Source organism: Panulirus ornatus, chromosome 38 (genome assembly GCF_036320965.1).
Source record: "Panulirus ornatus isolate Po-2019 chromosome 38, ASM3632096v1, whole genome shotgun sequence".
NCBI lineage: Eukaryota > Metazoa > Arthropoda > Malacostraca > Decapoda > Palinuridae > Panulirus > Panulirus ornatus.
This window is the reverse complement of record NC_092261.1, coordinates 2,119,186-2,138,599: the sequence shown is the minus strand read 5'-3', so window position 1 is coordinate 2,138,599 and position 19,414 is coordinate 2,119,186. Positions and strand designations below refer to the sequence as shown.

Below are 19,414 nucleotides of genomic sequence, written 5' to 3'. Positions count from 1 at the left end.
AAAGACAAGAGTACAGTACTTGTTTACCCGCTGTCTTCCTAACATGCACCGTAGGCCCGGGGTGAGAGTTGGTGCGTTATTGCCCAGCTGAGAAACAAGGTTTGACATATCCTATTGGTACTAAAGATTCTACGAGAAAGTTTGAATTCAGTGTGGAAAGCAACAACAGTTTCTTGGTAAGTCTGATAAGAATTAGTGTATTGGAGGAATGTCGTATGTGGTCCAATGTGATAGTGAGATGGGTGGTGTTTACGGACGTCATGTAGTTTGATAACGCACAGTGCTCATATGAAGTTAGATGTTGGGAGATAACACTGCCTTGAGATTCTAAATCAGAGATTATCCTCGTGTATGATTAAGAGACTGAGAAAAACTGTAAGGTACTTTACTAACATAAAGACCAAGCAGTTTACCCTCATTTTACCATAAATTCATGTCAAATTGATTTCGAAGTCCTCTCTCTCTCTCTCTCTCTCTCTCTCTCTCTCTCTCTCTCTCTCTCTCTCTCTCTCTCTCTCTCTCTCTCTCTCTCTCTCTCTCTCTCTCTTGAGCCAAGAATCAATTATTATATAATGCAGGTGCCAACTGAGAAGAACAGTTATACATCAGTGATAATATGTGGTGAGTGCTTCGCGCTAGCTTTGCCATTCTGGCTAAATTTCATGGTAAGTACCTCTGAACAAGGATGGCGTAAACAATAAAACCAAAAAATTTAAATTCGACTGTGGAATGGAGCCAAAGCAATATAAATAATTGGTTTCTTAAGACGATAATGCAAAAACAAATGCATGTTTTGTTTTCTACCAGTGTTTCAAACAAACAAATGAGTACAAATTTGGTGCCATACAAAAGAAAATATGTCGCGAGAGATACCGACAGACAGAAAGCGGAGGATGAATAAAAGAGAATGAAGGAAAAGGTTAAGGTGTAAATCACAGAAAGTATTCATAGATATACATTCGTTATCCTTTCGAGCGATTGTAAGTGTTCGAATAGATGTAATGATGTATTAGTTATTGATAATGAATGTTTAGTGTATAGATCAGGGTTGGATTGCTTCATTCCCATGGATACTCCCCCATATGAAGAGCTACATGCAGAGTGAGTGTAAGTAATCTAAGAATTATTGTAACATTAAGGCTTAAAGTTTTGTTTTTTTTTTCGTTTTGCGGATGTACCTGCAAGTTGACAACCAGAATGATAGGCTTAACCCGCTGAACGCGACAAAATGCCACACTTCAGCATCGAGGGTAATCTTGGAAGGTCTACGCTTAAGCAGGTGAAGGCGAGCGACCCTTGATCACAACAGTACCTCCTGTGAGTACGACGATGCAACCCTTGACCACAATAGTGTGACCCCTTAAGGAAGATGGTTTGGTCTTTTTTTTTTTTTTTTTTTGATGTCTATGAGAGGTTACAAGGCGAGTGAAAAGTAAACCTTGGCGGGGTTTTACATTGCAAATAGCCTCATCAAAGAACTTACTCTTAATGAGTTCGCATTTTCTTGTTAAGGGAAGTAGTACAACCATAGCCTGAATAAGCATTTAGAAGGAAGCCTTAGGGAACACCAAAACTCCTTCATTGAAATTGGCCCGGTGGTAATTATGGAGAAAATATACCTGGAAAGCACAGTTACTTTTTGGGTTGATTACTGAGACTCCAAGGTTAGCTTAGAATGCAACAGTTGTCAGTATGCAGGGGAACACAGTAACTACGTTAGAACCCTCACTTATCCTTGGGAGTATCCATATAAGAATGTGGTATTATAAACTTTTCGTACGTTTAGCTAATACTGTTTCTGGCTTTGGAATGATCAATACCACCTGAAGAAGGTGTTGATAAAAGAATTCGGTGAGTGTAGTTTGTTGACGGCCATAATTGACTGGCAGTTGATAGGATTAAAGTCTAACAAATCAACAGGTTGGATGGTAATGTAATTGATTTTCGTGTCTGTATTCCAATGACGAAATTATTTAATTTATCAACATAAGTTAAATGATCAGTCGAGGACTTGGGTATGTAAGGTCAGACCACAATCATTAGGTTTTCTATCCAATTTGATCATTGGTATACTTAGTTCTTGGTCCATATTTTTCCATTTTCAGTCATTACAGTTAGCTGTTTTGAAGAAATCATTCTAGGTATATGCTGCTTATGTTGGTTCATAATATCAAATCAGCTTTTTGAGGAGTTCGTTGAAAAAATACTGTAGAAATATGACGGTGAAACTTTAAAGAATAGATCACCTAAATTCGTTGTCAGACTAGAGAGGACCATTTGAATTAGGAGAATGATAGCTTTTGCACTGTCAACAACATTTTGCTCTAACCCAAGTGATTTTTGACAGGTATTATGTGGTGGCTGGTTGGGAGAGTTGTCCGGCTGATATGGCCCTTGCTGCAGGTAGTGAGGTGGGCATGGGACATGTGGGTCAGCGTGGTGTTTTTCGTGGCAGTTGGTTGGCGCAGGAAGAGTGTTCTCCCACCAGTATTCAACCCTGCACTGCTCTTGTCTGCCTCTGAGCTGGCTCATAATATTCGTGAGAGAAAGGTATCTAATCAGCAACAACGCCCCTCCCTGTGATATTTTGTTTCATTGATTTTACTGTCCACTGCAAGCACTAATGAATGACATGCACAGTACCCAATTGTAGTGGTTCAGAGTAATTTGTTTAATAGAATTTGTTGTGGTATCTTATTCACAACATTTCATGGTTTTCGAAATGAATTATCTGTCTGTTGCTGTTTGAATTCCTATGTATATTTGCTCATGCAAGTTTTATCTTCAAGCAAGTTTACCCAATTTGCTGTAATACAATAGATAGACATGCATTTGTAAAACATACATAAACCAAATATCCTAACCTGACTTAATGAAGCATGGTATTTGTTGACCACTTGTGTTGATGTAAATTGTGTTGAACTATTTGTTTCACACTTTAAAACTTTTTGATACATCAATTTTAGCTTCAAATTTGTTTTCCAACTCTAAGGTAAGTCACTCTAAGTCAGTTAATAGACATGTTATAACAAAAGAAAAAAAATACTAGTATGACTTACTGTAATCATGACATGACATGTTTCGAGAATCCAACCCTAATCTTCAAGTCATATATTGCCACTAAGGGGCTTAATGCAGTATTTGATTAAGGCCAAAGAAACCAGTGCTTACAATTGAATTAGGAAATCTTAGAAAATTGATAGAGTTGCATATAGGAAAAATAGGTTAGATTACACTTTATGGGGTTAAATATGTAGTATGAAATACTTAAAAATGAAGTTGGACACTGATATATATATCTCTGCTGTTTTGTTTGCTCCATATGTTTGTATGGATGTCAGGGCAGTTGTAATATTACTGCATATAGGAAAAGCAAAGGTTAAAGCTGTGCTCTTATGATTAATATTCATAGAGGTCAAATAAATCAGGAGTGAAAATTCAGTGCATTTTACTATGCAAAGTAGTTTGTGCTCCTCTTTTATCCCAAAATAAATGGTTCATTAGTGGACAAGGTTTTAAAGACAAAGGAATATATGATGTTTAGTGCTGTAGACTGAGAAAAACATTTAAAATCACCCAAACCAATTTTTGTGCCATTTTTGCTAACAAAGAAATAATTTAACCCTTTCATTTGTAGTCCCTGTATCCCCTGCTCACTTAGCATAGGGTTGTCTCAGATACTCAAAAAAAATGTCAGGCTTGTTTTGATAAACTAGAGCATAATTTTCTAAATGAAATGGAACATAGCTTACCCTGGTGAAACATTATTTGCATGTTGATCCAAAGCCTGGCATATTTGTATTAGATATGCTAAGAGTATTATGAAGCATAAATAGTAAGGTTCATGATAGTTTTGAAAGTCTTTTTGTCACAAAACAATGAGACTACATGTAGTGAGGTTGTGGTAGTTTTGGAAGTGTTTTGGGCTATGAAATAAGATTAAGATTAAACTTAAAGAATTTTAGTCTCTTATTTATTGTTTTAGGAATGTCACAACTTCACAAATTATTGCAAAATATGAGGGCACAAACCTTGAATTGTACAGCCCCCTTGACATCACATAGAATGATCAGCATATGGACAAAATTAAGACAAGCATATGAGAACAATGCTTGGGATTCCATTACAAGCATTGTTGGATATATATTTTGCCTTGATGCAGAGGTGGCAGATTCAGGTGTGCATGCCCTGGCCTTAGTGAACAGAAAATGTAATGGTTTCATTATGACCCAGCCACTGGATAATGTTACATTTGTGAATTTTCATGCACCTGTAAATTCACATAACTGTACACTGGGTTTGGACAGAAAGACCATAACAGTAACTTATTATCCAAGTTACCGGTAGGCGGTAACTGTGAAAGTGAGGTAAGTGCCGTCTCTGGTGAAGGTTTTGTGAGATTTTCAGAGGTTTGGGAACAGGCATTGCTGAGTCCATACAAGATTTCATGATTTTGTCATACTTCATTAAACTGTTTGAAAAGCAGAGTTTGCCTTTTTGTGTGTGTGTGTGTTTCCAACCTACTGTAATGTAACATAGAACCTAACATAAATTGTAAACCTAAGATCTAACTTGAGCACCAGCTTGACAGTGGAAACCTAACAAAAAAAATGTAACCAAAAACCTAGGAGTGAATTCATCTCTGCTGGTTTTTCAAAGACCAAAAAATTGGTAACTAGTTACCAGTTCTAGAGACATTCCATTCATTACAAATGATTTTCATTATATTTTTCAGTCCAGCATTTCCCCAACATTTTCAGTGCTTTACTGGTGTACGAGATAGTATTTTTGTTAGAGACAGACAAACACAAACAGCTTGGTGCATTTGTAATACATTCTACTAAATTTACACCAATGAATGATTTGATATGCGCTTCATTAAAATTTGTAAGTTACCTGCACTTTTACCAGTACTGCTGCATTTTTAAAGCAGTAACAAGCCACTGGCTTTTCATTCTTGTAATGTGTAATTACCACCACAGAACAAAATGTGATATATTGCTAAGCTTGATATATTTAAATTAAAGATGAATTTCTGATGTGTAAGCAGATGAGTAGTGTGGAGGTGGTCCGGTCCTATATCACCAGGATCAGTAACATCAACCCCATCTTGAATGCCTTGGCCCAAGAGAACTTCCAGGCTGCTCTGCTGGAGGCTAGGCGAGTCGATGAGCGACTGGATCAGGTAGTTAATCAGGAATACTATATATTCATTTTCTAAATCATGTAGAACATTAGGTTAGACACACAAACATTCTCTAGTTTTGTACAAGATCTTGCTCTGATTTTTGTTGGCTGTGGCTGACAATGTTGCACTTTGATGTTCTTAGGATTCCTCTAATGTATGTATGAATAACCCCATAACAGTTAAGAAACTAAGTTTTCCATGAATGCCTGAAGGATTCCATGATTACTGAAAAAGGCATATATGATTCCAGACATCACTCCAGCTCTAACATGCAGAAATATCAACAAAGCTCAGTTAGTGGGAAGGTACTACAAACTCACCCCACCTGAACCCATTTCCTATTATGCATTGTAGCTAAACAAGATTAGGTGAGATTGGGACAATGGAAACAGCCATCTGCAATATTTACACATGTTGGGAGACTACAAGGAGTGATTTTGAATATAGTAGCTCTTAGAAGAAGGTTCAGCCTCTAAGCACAAGCAGAAAGTAAAGAGAGGATCATACACAGGTTTTTAGGTATACACTGAGAAAATTAAATGTTTGCATGTGAAGATTCAACCCTTCAGCCACAAATTAAAACTTCTCTCTCCGAATACAACTCCTATGTTGTCTAGAGCTGTCTAAAAATGATTAGAATATCCTGCACAATTCACTGACCCTCCCCAAGTATAAAATGGCACCATGTTCCCATGAGGTGGTTATTTATGGATGTTGCAGTGTTGAAGATATGCAGTGTAAGTTTGTGATATGTATGATAATGCATAGGGAAAGATATGTACATAGAAAGTTTGATTTTGGTTTGTGCTTACAAGTTGGCAGGATGGGGCTGTGTAATGTCCTTTCATATCCGTTGCTTTAATATCTCTTCATGTTCTTTACAGTTTATTTGTAAGTGATTGTGAGTTATGTATTGTGATGCATAAAGATGGGATTATGTACAATGTTTTTGACAAGTGCCTGTGAGTTAGCAACATGAAGGTGCTAAATTTCCCTTTAAACCAAGCTTTACAGTTAAGGAGGTGTATGCTATTCAGCAGGCATGACTTTTTTTATAGCTCAGATGGCATGGACAGCTGAGACCCTAATCAAGGCCATCCTATTAATTTTTTTTTTTTTTTTCCCAAAAGAAGGAACAGAGAAGGGGGCCAGGTGAGGATATTCCCTCAAAGGCCCAGTCCTCTGTTCTTAACGCTACCTCGCTAATGCGGGAAATAAAGAATAGTATTACAAAAAAAAAAATTATATGTTTTATTTATTTATTATACTTTGTCGCTGTCTCCCGTGTTAGCGAGGTAGCACAAGGAAACATATGAAAGAATGGCCCAACACATACACATGTATATACATAAACGCCTCCATGTGCACATATACATACCTATACATTTCAACGTATACATACATATACATACACAGTCATTTACATATATACACATGCACATATTCATACATGCTGCCTTCATCCATTCCCGCTTCATCCTTCATCCATTCCACCCCGCCACACACGGAATGACACCCCCTCCCCCCGTGGGCACACGAGGTAGCGCTAGGAAATGACAACAAAGGCCACATTCATCCGCCCTCAAACTCTATCTGTCATGTGTAATACAGCGAAACCACAGCTCCCTTTCCACATCCAGGCCCGATAAAACTTTCTGTGGTTTACCCCAGATGCTTTACATGCCCTGGCTCAATATATATATATATATATATATATATATATATATATATATATATATATATATATATATATATATATATATATATTTATTTATTTATTTATTTTGCTTTGTCGCTGTCTCCCACGTTAGCGAGGTAGCGCAAGGAAACAGACAAAAGAATGGCCCAACCCACCCACATACACATGTATATACATACACATCCACACACGCAAATATGCATACCTATACATCCCAATGTGCACATATATATACACACACAGACATATACATATATACACATGTACATAATTCATACTGTCTGCCTTTATTTATTCCCATCGCCACCTCGCCACACATGGAATAACAACCCCCTCCCCCCTCATGTGTGCGAGGTAGCGCTAGGAAAAGACAACAAAGGCCCCATTCGTTCACACTCAGTCACTAGCTGTCATGTAATAATGCACCAAAACCACAGCTTCCTTTCCACATATATATATTTACATTATCCCTGGGGATATGGGGGAAAGAATACTTCCCACGTACTCCATGCATGTCAAAGAAGGCGACTTAAAGGGGAGGGAGCGTTGGGCTGGGAATCCTCCCCTCCCGTTTAACTTTTTCCAAAAGAAGGAATGGAGAGGTGGGCCAAGTGAGGATATACTCTCTTAAGGCTCACTCCTCTGTTCATAACGCTACCTTGCTAACGAGGGATAAGGTGAATATCTATGAGAAAAAATGTAATGCACTGAAACCACAGCTCCCTTTCCACATCCAGGCTCCACAGACCTTTCCATGGTTTACCCCAGACGCTTCACGTGCCCTGGTTCAATCCATTGACAGCACGTCAACCCCAGCATACCACATCGTTCCAATTCACTTATTCCTTGCATGCCATCCACCCTCTTGTATGTTCAGGCACCGATCGCTCAAAATCTTTTTCATTCCATCCTTCTACCTCCAATTTGGTCTCCCACTTCTCCTCATTCCCTCCACTTCTGACACATATATCCTCTTTGTCAATCTTTCCTCTCTCATTCTCTCTCTCCATGTGTCCAAACCATTTCAACACACCCTCTTCTGCTTTCTCAACCACACTCTTTTTATTACCACCCATCTCTCTTACCCTTTCATTACTTACTCAATCAAACCACCTCACATCACATATTGCCCTCAAAAATTTCATTTCCAACACATCCACCCTCCTCCGCACAACCCTATCTATAGCCCATGCCTCGCAACCATATAACATTGTTGGAACCACTATTCCTTCAAACATGCACATTTTTGCTCTCCAAGATAACATTCTTGCCTTCCACACCTTCTTCAAGGCCCTTCACATTTGCAAAAAAAATTGTGTGTGTGGGAGACTATTCTAGATATATTATTTCAAAAGGATTAAGTGAAGGAAATATTTTTGGTATGATATCAAAATTAATACAACATTTAGCAGGCTTTGGTGAAGGCATATTTCAGGGGCACAACTAAACTACATACAATTTTTGAGATTTTTCATTTGGACACACCTATACTTGTACATTGTAAAAATGAGTAATGAAACTTTTAGTCTGTTAAAAGTGGTTTACACTTTATACATGACAGCTAGATACTGAGTGTGAACGAAATTGGCCTTTGTTGTCTTTTCCTAGCGCTATCTTGCGCACATGTGGGGGGATGGGGTTGTTATTTCATGTGTGGCAGGGTGGCGATGGGAATGAATAAAGGCAGACTATGAATTATGTTCATGTGTATATATGTATATGTCTGTGTGTGTATATATATGTCTGTATATATATATATATATATATATATATATATATATATATATATATATATATATATATATGTAAGGCATGTGTACGTGTAGGAAGAGAGGAAAGTGATTGGTTCTCAGTGAATGTAGGTTTGCGGCAGGGGTGTGTGATGTCTCCATGGTTGTTTAATTTGTTTATGGATGGGGTTGTTAGGGAGGTGAATGCAAGAGTTTTGGAAAGAGGGGCAAGTATGAAGTCTGTTGGGGATGAGAGAGCTTGGGAAGTGAGTCAGTTGTTGTTCGCTGATGATACAGCGCTGGTGGCTGATTCATGTGAGAAAGTGCAGAAGCTGGTGACTGAGTTTGGTAAAGTGTGTGAAAGAAGAAAGTTAAGAGTAAATGTGAATAAGAGCAAGGTTATTAGGTACAGTAGGGTTGAGGGTCAAGTCAATTGGGAGGTGAGTTTGAATGGAGAAAAACTGGAGGAAGTGAAGTGTTTTAGATATCTGGGAGTGGATATGGCAGCGGATGGAACCATGGAAGCGGAAGTGGATCATAGGGTGGGGGAGGGGGCGAAAATTCTGGGAGCCTTGAAGAATGTGTGGAAGTCGAGAACATTATCTCGGAAAGCAAAAATGGGTATGTTTGAAGGAATAGTGGTTCCAACAATGTTGTATGGTTGCGAGGCGTGGGCTATGGATAGAGTTGTGCGCAGGAGGATGGATGTGCTGGAAATGAGATGTTTGAGGACAATGTGTGGTGTGAGGTGGTTTGATCGAGTAAGTAACGTAAGGGTAAGAGAGATGTGTGGAAATAAAAAGAGCGTGGTTGAGATAGCAGAAGAGGGTGTTTTGAAATGGTTTGGGCACATGGAGAGAATGAGTGAGGAAAGATTGACCAAGAGGATATATGTGTCGGAGGTGGAGGGAACGAGGAGAAGAGGGAGACCAAATTGGAGGTGGAAAGATGGAGTGAAAAAGATTTTGTGTGATCGGGGCCTGAACATGCAGGAGGGTGAAAGGAGGGCAAGGAATAGAGTGAATTGGAGCGATGTGGTATACCGGGATTGACGTGCTGTCAGTGGATTGAATCAAGGCATGTGAAGCGTCTGGGGTAAACCATGGAAAGCTGTGTAGGTATGTATATTTGCGTGTGTGGACGTATGTATATACATGTGTATGGGGGTGGGTTGGGCCATTTCTTTCGTCTGTTTCCTTGCGCTACCTCGCAAACGCGGGAGACAGCGACAAAGCAAAAAAAAAATATATATATATATATATATATATATATATTTTTTCTTTCATACTATTCGCCATTTCCCGGGTCAGCGAGGTAGCGTTAAGAACAGAGGACTGGGCCTCTGAGGAAACATCCTCATCCAGCCCCCTTCTCTGTTCCTTCCTTTGGAAAAAAGAAAAAAAAAAAAAGAGAGGGGAGGATTTCCAGCCCCCCGCTCCCTTCCCTTTTAATCGCCTTCTACGACACGCAGGGAATACGTGGGAAGTATTCTTTCTCCCCTATCCCCAGGGATAATATATATATATATATATATATATATATATATATATATATATATATATATATATATATATATATATATATATCTGTGTGTGTATATATGTGTATATGTTGAGATGTATAGGTATGTATATTTGCGTATGTGGACCTGTATGTATATACAAGTGTATATTGGTGGGTTGGGCCATTCTTTCGTCTGTTTCCTTGTGCTACCTCACTAACGCGGGAGACAGCGACATAGTAAAATAAATTTAATATACTTTATAGAAAATAATTCTTTTAAATTTTTATAAGTTTCTAAGGTTATTTGGCTTCCTTTCAGGGACTCCGTGATGGGAGCCTAACAAAAGAGTGGATAAAGAAAAACCAGCCATTCCTGGGTGTGCCCTTCACCGTTAAGGAGACAATTTCTGTAGCTGGTAAGTTTTTTGTCACTTCACCCCAAGGTTCCATACATTATCCCATGCTCTTTTCAGTTTAATGTCTATTCTGTGACAGTATTCACAAGAACATTCATCTGTCAACTAATAGGATTAGTCTCTTGTCCTTAGGCTCAAAGACATTGATATTTGGTGCTGCCATGTAATTACCTCTTGGTGCATATGAGGAAACTGTTTATTGGTGGGACCCTGTCTCTTTACCTCATATTTCTGTCACATTGACCTTGGAATTTTCCAGCAGTCTATTTTCACTACTTTCCTTAACTTAGGTGATATTTCTGCAACTCTCTTCCTAAACAACTCTTCTTCCTGCCTCCTATTTTATCTAGTTTTTATTTAGGTCGATTATCTCCTTCCTCCTGATCTTCTTTCCCTCATTGTTATAGCTTGAGGTCATTTTCCTTTCAACATACCTCATCCCTGTTCATTCTGGTACCATGCTTTTCATGTATTGTTAGACTTTCTTTAATTGTTATTTTTTTTTATTTGGGAAACCATGTATAAAACAATTTTCAACTTTTACCTTGGGTCAAACATATCTTCACTGATATCTTCTTAAACATTTCTACATATGGTGAAGGGAGAAACTGTGGTGCTTACACAAGATATGGCTTGCCTTTACACACACAGTTATTTTTTCCATGTATATTTGCCATTTCCCACCTTAGCAAGGTAACATCAAGAATAGAGGTCTGAGCCTTAGAGGGAAAATCCTCACTTGGCCACCTTCTCTGTCCCTTTTTTTTTGGAAAAGTAAAAACTGGGAGGGAGGGTTTCCAGCCCCTTGCTCCCACCCATTTTAGTTGCCTTCTATGACATGGAGGGAATACATGGGAAGTATTTTCTCTCCCCTATACCCAGGCATAACACACACATACACACACACACGTGTGTTTACCAAATGGCATCCTAGCTTTGTCTCTTCGATGTATATCAACTGACTTATATTTCTCTCTTGTGTCTCCCCTGATGATTTGATTATTACACCAAAGTGCACGTGGGAACTTATCGTGTTTCATTTTCCCCATAGACCCATAGGAATATCTTGATCACGCGCAAAATTGTGATCCTTTCCAATATATATATTTTTTTTTTCATACTATTCGCCATTTCCCGCATTAGCGAGGTAGCGTTAAGAACAGAAGACTGGGCCTTTGAGGGAATATCCTCACCTGGCCCCTTGTCTGTTCCTTCTTTTGGAAGAAAAAAGAAAAAAAATGAGAGGGGAGGATTTCCAGCCACCCGCTCCCTTCCCTTTTAGTCGCCTTCTACGACATGCAGGGAATACGTGGGAAGTATTCTTTCGCCCCTATCCCCAGGGAATCATACATACATTAAATAACCTTACCAAACAGTCAACAATACAGTCACCCCCTTTTTTAATAAATTCCACTGCAATACCATCCAAACCTGCTGCCTTGCCGACTTTCATATATATGTATATATATACATGTTTTCTCTGAGGCAGGATAGCACCAAGAATGTATGAAGGCAAGCAAGTATGAATATGTACATGTGTATATGTCTGTGTATTTGTATGTATATTTGTATGTGTTGATATGTATATGTGCGTGTATGGGCGTTTATATGTATGAGTGGATGGGCCATTCTTCGTCTGTTTCCTGGCACTACCTCGTTTCAGTCTATTGACAGTTCGTCAACCCCTGTTTACCACGTCATTCCAATTCACTGTATTCTTTGCATGCCTTTCACCGTTCTGCATGTTCAGGCCCCAGTCTTACAAAATCTTTTTTGCACCATCCTTCCATCTCCTATTTGGTCTCCCATGTCCCCTTAATGTCTGACATGTCCTTTCTGTCGACCTTTCTCTCATTCTATCTGTATGACCAAACCATTTCAGTACACTCTTTTGAGCTCTCTCAACCACTTTCTTTTTATTACCACACTTCTCTCTCACCCTTTCATTACTTACTCGATCAAACCTCCACACACCACATATTGTCCTCAAACATTTCATTTTGCAACACACCCACCATCCTCCATATAGTCTTATCTATATCCCATGCCTCACATCCATACAATATTGTATGTACTACTATGCCTTTAAATATAACCATTTTTGCCTTCCCAGGTTATGATCTCTTTTTTCACACTTTCTTCAGTGTTCAAAGAACGTTCTGTCCCTCACCATCCCTATGACTTTACTTCCACTTCTGTGGTTCCATTTGCTGCCATGTCCTCTCTTGAGTATCTAAACACTTCACTTCCTCCAATTTTTCTCCATTCAGATTTGCACCCTCAATTAACTTGTCTCTCAACTCTACTAAACGTAATAACCTAGCTTTTAGTCATGTTTACTCGCAACTTCCTCTTTTCACACACTCTTCCGAACTCAGTTACCAGCTTATGCAGTTTCCCTTTGAATCTGACAACAGTGCTGTATCATAAGCAAACAACTGAAAACAACTGACTTGCTTTCCAGACCCTCTCATCTCATACAGACTGCATACTTGCCCATCGCTCCAAGACTCTTGCATTTACCTCCTTCGCTGCCCAATCCGTAAACAAATTAAACAACCATACTGACGTCACACACCCCTGCTGCAGACAAACATTCATTTGGAAGCATTAACTCTCCTCTCTTCCTACTTGTGCACATACCTTACACCCTTGATAAGAACTTTGTACTGCTTCTAGCAGCTTTCCTCCATCACCTTATATTCTTAGAACTTTCCACAGAGCATCAAAATCACCCTTATCATATCCTTTCTCCAGATCCATAAATGCTATATACAAATCTATCCATTTCTCTAAATATTTCTTACATTCTTCAAAGCAAACACCTGATCCACACACCTCTACCACTTTTGTAGCCACACTGTTCCTCCCAGGATAATGCTCCATATGTGCCTTCACTCTCTATCCCTACCCTTCAATACAACATACCAGGTACACTCAACAAACTTATACTTCTGTAGTTTGAACACTCACCTCTATATCCCATTCCAGTTTACAATTGCACTATACATGCGTTCTGCCAATCCTCTGGCACCTAAGCATGAACCATACATACACTGAATATCCTTACCAACCATTCAACAACACAGTCACCACCTTTCTTAATAAGTTCAACCACCTTGCTACATTTCATCCTTGTAAAGGCTGTCACCACCTCATTTCTCTTCACCAAATTACTCTTCATGGCTCTATCACTTTGCATAACACCCCAGTCAAAACACCTTACACCAGCCACCTTATCATGACATGTTCAGCAGTCCTTCAGAATACTCAATCCATCTCTCCCACACTCATCACTACCCGTCACCACTTCCCCATTTGCCTCCTTCATTAGTGTTCTTATTTGCGCACTTGTTTGTTGCACATTTTTATTATCTTCTAATATTCTTATTTGCTATCTTGTTTTTCGTACATTATTAGCCTCCTTCCAAAACATTGTCTTATTCTCCCTAAAGTTTACTGATACTTGCTCACCCCAACTCTCATTTGCCCCATTTTTCAACCCCTGCACCTTCCTCTTGACCTACTTTCGCTTTCTCTTTTACATCCCTCAATCATTTGCACTCTTACCCCTGTAGATAACCCCCTCCCCCTTTTTTTTTCCCCACTAGGAACTTTAGTTCTTCATCCCACCATTCACACTACCCTTTCTAATCAGCTCACCTCCCACCTTTTGCATATCACATATTTCTTCCTGAGATACCTTCATTCCTCACCCACTCCCCATGCTTCATTTACTCTCACCTTTTGCTTTTCGACACTGTCTTTCCTGGTATTTCTTCACAAAAGTCTCTTTGCCAAGCCTATTAACATTCTTCACTCTCTTCTCACTGATATTGTTTCATCTTTTTGTAAAACCTCAACAAATCGTCAACTTTGCCTCCACAAGAGAGTGTTCAAACATCCCACCAACTGCCCCTCTCGGCACATTTACATCCAAAAGTCTTGCTTTTACAGACCTTTCAATTAATATGCTGATCATCCTTCTTACTCACATATGTGTACTTGTGTGTGTCCCTCTTTTTAAACCTGACATTCCCAATCACTAGTCTTTTTCTTTTCAGCAAGCAATTCCACAAGCTGTTCACTATTTCCATTCATAATACTGAATATTCCATGCCCCCAATTATACCCTCAGCTGCCTTATCACTCAACTTCGCATTCAAATTACCCATCACCAATACCTCGTTTCTTGCATCAAAACTGCTGACACTCGCTAAGTTGCTCCCAAAACACCTGCCTCTCATGATCTTTTTTCTCATGACCAGCTGCATAAGCACTAATAATCTCCCATGTCTTACCATCCACTTTCGCCTTTACCTACATCAATTTAGAATTCCCTTCCTTACATCTTTCACATTCCTACAACTCCTGCTTTGGGAGCTGTGCTACTCCATCCATAGTTCCTGCTCTCTCAACCCCTGACCTTGCTTCTAAGCCATTTCCAAACCATTCCACCCCTTTACCCTTGAGATTTATTCACCGAGAGCCAGAACATCCAGGTTTCTTTCCTCATACTTCCTGTATCTTCTCTCTTATATTGGTTATATCCACACACGTTTATACACCCAGGCCTGAGCCTTTAAGGAGGATGAGTACTTCCTGCTTGGCTCCTTCTGTTCCATCTTTTAGAAATTGAAATACAAAAAGGGGAAGGTTATCAACCACCTGCTCGCACCCCCTTTAGTTGCCTTCTGCAACATTAAGGGATTTTAATTTTTTTTACGTTGAAAGCTCCAGTCATGGATTGAAGTCCACATCAAAGCCTGGCCTTAACTAAAATTTGATATAGAGAGGGTTTTGAAAGGGAAAAAGAAGAATCAAATTTTATTTTAATTATAATTGTCCAAGGACCAGTTTCTATGAGTCTTGGTATTACCCAGGACATCTTTCTAAAGGCTCTTGCATTGCATTGCGTATGACAGCTAGAGATTTTACCATTTCTTTTTCTTTTCCTGGCCCTACTTCACAAATGCAGGAAATCATAAACATATTTGGAATAAAGAATTACATTTGCTATGTTGTCACATCACGGAGTGACTCCTCACCTGCTAAAAAAGTCACCTTTGTGTCCAGGGTTACCACATACGGGTGGGCTTTTGGTCCGAACTGGCACTGCTGCTTTGAACAATGCTACTGTGGTGGCGAAGATGAAAAAAGCAGGTAGGCACCAGTAAGTTAATTTGTCCTTTAGCTGAAATATATCCATATTAAGGTTATGGCATAAGATGATGTGCAGATCGTTTTTTGTGGAAAGCTGTTACCAGTGTTATAGGGGAAATTTTATCGTGTAAGGAATGATACCATCTAATTGAGATAACTAACTAGGGTGTGCTGAAATTGTTAAGATGTATGGAGAGGATAGGTGAAGAAGAGACGACAAGGATTTATTTCTCAGCAGTAATGGGTGCAAGGGAGTGGGGAGAGTGTGGAGGAGGCTTTAGGGTATTAGGAACTAAACTTTCAATTGGGTAAGAGACATGCTGTGGATAGAATGAGTTGTAGCTGTGGGGTATTTAGGGGACAATGTGCTGGGGTTGGGTTGAACCAGGGCAGGTGAAATGATCAAGGTAAACCCTTGGAGTAGTCTGTAGGGCTTGACTATGGATGGAGTCTGATTTTGATATATTATGCATGTGAGCTAAAACTTGGGTGTGTGTGAAATAGGCCGTTGTTCATTTGTTATTGATGCTTCCTTCCAGAGCAGGAGAGGCAGTTACTACTCTGCCATTCCTGAAGCCATATTGTTCTTCCCCAATCAGATGCTCTTTGCTTCCCAGCACCCTTTCAATCACAACTCCCACATAAATCAAACTAGGTACACTCATCAGACTGATTTCTTTGGAATTCAAGCATTTACCTTTATCCCCTTGTCTTCATACTGTAGCACTATACAGGCATCCTACCAATCCTCAGGCACCTCACCATAATCCACACATACACTGATAATCCTAACTAACCAATCAACAACACAGGCAGCCTTTTTTTAAAGAAAGTCAACATATTCATACTTGCTTGCCTTCATTCATTTCGGTGCTACCCCGCCTCACAGGAAACAGCATCACTACCCCCTGCTGCAGTGAGGTAACCCCAGGAAAACAGACAAAAAAGGCCACATTCATTCACACTCAGTCTCTAGCTGTCATGTGTAATGCACCGAAGCCACATCTCCCTCTCCACAACCAGGCCCCACAAATCTTTCCATGATTTACCTCAGACATTTCACATGCCCTGGTTCAGTCCATTGACAGTATGTCAACACCAGTATACCACATCATTCCAGTTCACTCTGTTCCTTGCATGCTCTCACCCTTCTGTATGTTCAAGCTTCGATCACACAAAATCTTTTTCACTCTATCCTTCCACCTCCAATTTGGTCTCCCTCTTCTTGTTCCCTCCACTTCTGACACATATATCCCCTTTATCATCCTTCCCTCACTCATTCTCTCCATATGGCAAAATCACTTCAACACACCCTCTTCTGCTCTCTCACACTTTTTATTACCACACATCTCCTTTACCCTTTCATTTCATACTCAATCAAACCACCTCACACCACATATTGTCCTCAAACATTTCATTTCCAACACATCCACCCTCCTCCCTACTACCATATAAATAGCACATGCCTTGCAACCATATTTTTGCTCTGAGATAATGTTCTTTCATTCCACACATTCTTCATCACTCCGGGAACCTTTATCCCCTACCCCACCCTATGACACTTCCACTTCTGTGGTTCCATTTGCTGCAAAGTCCACTTCCAGATATCTAGAACTTCCTCCAGTTTTTCTCCATTCAAACTCAAATCCCAACTAACTTGGTCCCCACAACCCTGCTGAACCTAATACTTTGTTCTTATTCACATTTACTCTCAACTTTCTCCTTTCACACTTTTTTCCAAACTCTCACCACCTTATCCACTTTCTCACTCTTAATCAGCCACCAGTGCTGTATCATCGGTGAACAACAATTGACTCACTTCCCAGGCCCTCTCTTCCCCAACAGACTGCATAATCATCCCTCTCTCCAACAAAACTTGCATTTACCTCCCTAATTACCCCCATACAGAAACAAATTATACAACCATGAGGACATCACACACCCCTGCCGCAGAACGACCTTCACTGGGAACCAATCACTCTCTCTTCCTACTCATACACATGCCTTACATCCTTGATAAAAACTTTTCACTGCTTCCACAAAGCATCTCTATCTACTCTTATCATATGCCATCTCCAGATCCATAAATGCTTCATACAAATCCATGTTTTTTTTTTGTTTTTTTTTAATATTTCTCACATTCTTCAAAACAAACGCCTGATCTACACATCCTCTACCACTTCTAAAACCACACTGCTCCTCCCCAGTCTGATGCTCTGTACATGTCTTCACCTTCTCAATCAGTGCCATCACTTACAATTTTCCAGGAATACTCAACAAACTTATGCCTCTGTAGTTTGAACACTCATCTTTATCCCCTTTACCGTTGCACAGTGGTATTATACATGCATTCTGCCAATCCTCAGGCACTTCACCATGATCCATACATACATTAAATATCTTTACCAACCAATCAACAACACAGTCACCTCTCCTTAGTGAATTCAATTACAGTACCTTCCAAACCTGTCACCTCGCCAGATTTCATCTTCTGTAAGGCTTTCACCACCCCTTCTCTCATCACCAAACCACTCTCCCTGACACTCTCATTTTGCACACCACCCTGACCAAAACACCCTACATCTTCTAGTCTCTCATGAAACACATTCAACAAACCTTCAAAACACTCACTCCATCTCCTCTCTTCATCTCTACCTGTTATCACTTCCCCCCTTTCCCCCTTCACCAATGTTCCCATTTGTTTCTCTTTGTCTTATGCCCCTTTTTTACCTCCTTCCAAATCATCTTTTTATTCTCCTTAAGTTTAATGATACTCTCTTACCCCAGCTCTCATCTTATTGGCTGAATACTTCAGAGAACAACTGTTTGACCGGATATCAAATATTAAAACATTTCAATCAATTATAATTCATATAACTTTAAAGGTCACCACACTACTTGTAAGTCTACTTTTCCTGAACAAAGAATGCTCATAAACTCTGTAATTTAAAGTTGAGTTAGTATGAATGTGTGATAACTCTCACGAGGAATTCAAAGTGGTGAGGGTTGCTGGGAACTTAATGAGATATCACCTTTGGAGCATTATGAGCAGTGAGTGAGATATTGGAATATCCAACTGAATTTTACTCATACTGAGAACAAAACCTAAAGAAGTTAAGTGGGAAAAGCAATGCTGAGCATACTAGGAGTAGCTCAGCCATTAGTAGAGCAAAGTATAGATTTTGTATGGAAAGTATATAGTGAAGCAGGTAGAATTATCTCTCCTACAAGGAAAACTTGACTATCTTATGATAGTCACAATAATTACCATTTTTCTTATCTCCCCCTCAGGAGCCATCTTTCTGGCAAATACCAATGTTTCAGAACTTGGTATGTGGTGGGAAAGTGATAATCGGGTGTATGGCCGGACCAACAACCCATATGACACCAGACGCACCTCAGGAGGTTCATCTGGTGGAGAGGTATTATGCATATCAATGTTGTCTTATTCCTTTCTATCTACAGTTGCATATATTCAGTGCAAGAGGTGCAAGCTCTTATGTCAAAAATTAAAGGAAAGCACTAACCTTACTCATTATTTTTACATTGAACTAAACCTGTATGAAAAGAATGAGGTGTAACTTTGTAAACAAAAAAAAGTTAAGACAGCATACTTTAAGTAAGGAAGGAGAAAAGTAAGGTTGATGCAAAGTGGGACAACTTGATGTGACATAAGAAAATACGAATAGGTGAAAAAAACAGTAGACTTTAAGAA

At 39.5% G+C, this 19,414-nt stretch overlaps 1 protein-coding gene across 12 annotated transcripts in view; it reads left to right on the top strand.

The window, feature by feature from the left end:
* Window positions 1–19,414, top strand: part of LOC139760781 (fatty-acid amide hydrolase 2-B-like) — a 34,960-nt gene continuing 15,546 nt past the window's right edge. The window contains exons 1-7 of one of the 12 annotated variants that reach the window (XM_071684367.1): window positions 15–176; window positions 1,186–1,317; window positions 2,404–2,550; window positions 5,048–5,185; window positions 10,440–10,536; window positions 15,613–15,699; window positions 18,991–19,121. In XM_071684367.1, coding sequence (XP_071540468.1) covers window positions 2,425–2,550; window positions 5,048–5,185; window positions 10,440–10,536; window positions 15,613–15,699; window positions 18,991–19,121 — 579 coding nt within the window. In that variant the 5' untranslated portion in view covers window positions 15–176; window positions 1,186–1,317; window positions 2,404–2,424. Of the gene's footprint in view, window positions 177–699; window positions 1,108–1,185; window positions 1,318–2,347; window positions 2,551–5,047; window positions 5,186–10,439; window positions 10,537–15,612; window positions 15,700–18,990; window positions 19,122–19,414 lie in introns of those variants that run through there. The other 11 variants (XM_071684362.1, XM_071684363.1, XM_071684368.1 and 8 more) reach the window with 11 other exon arrangements.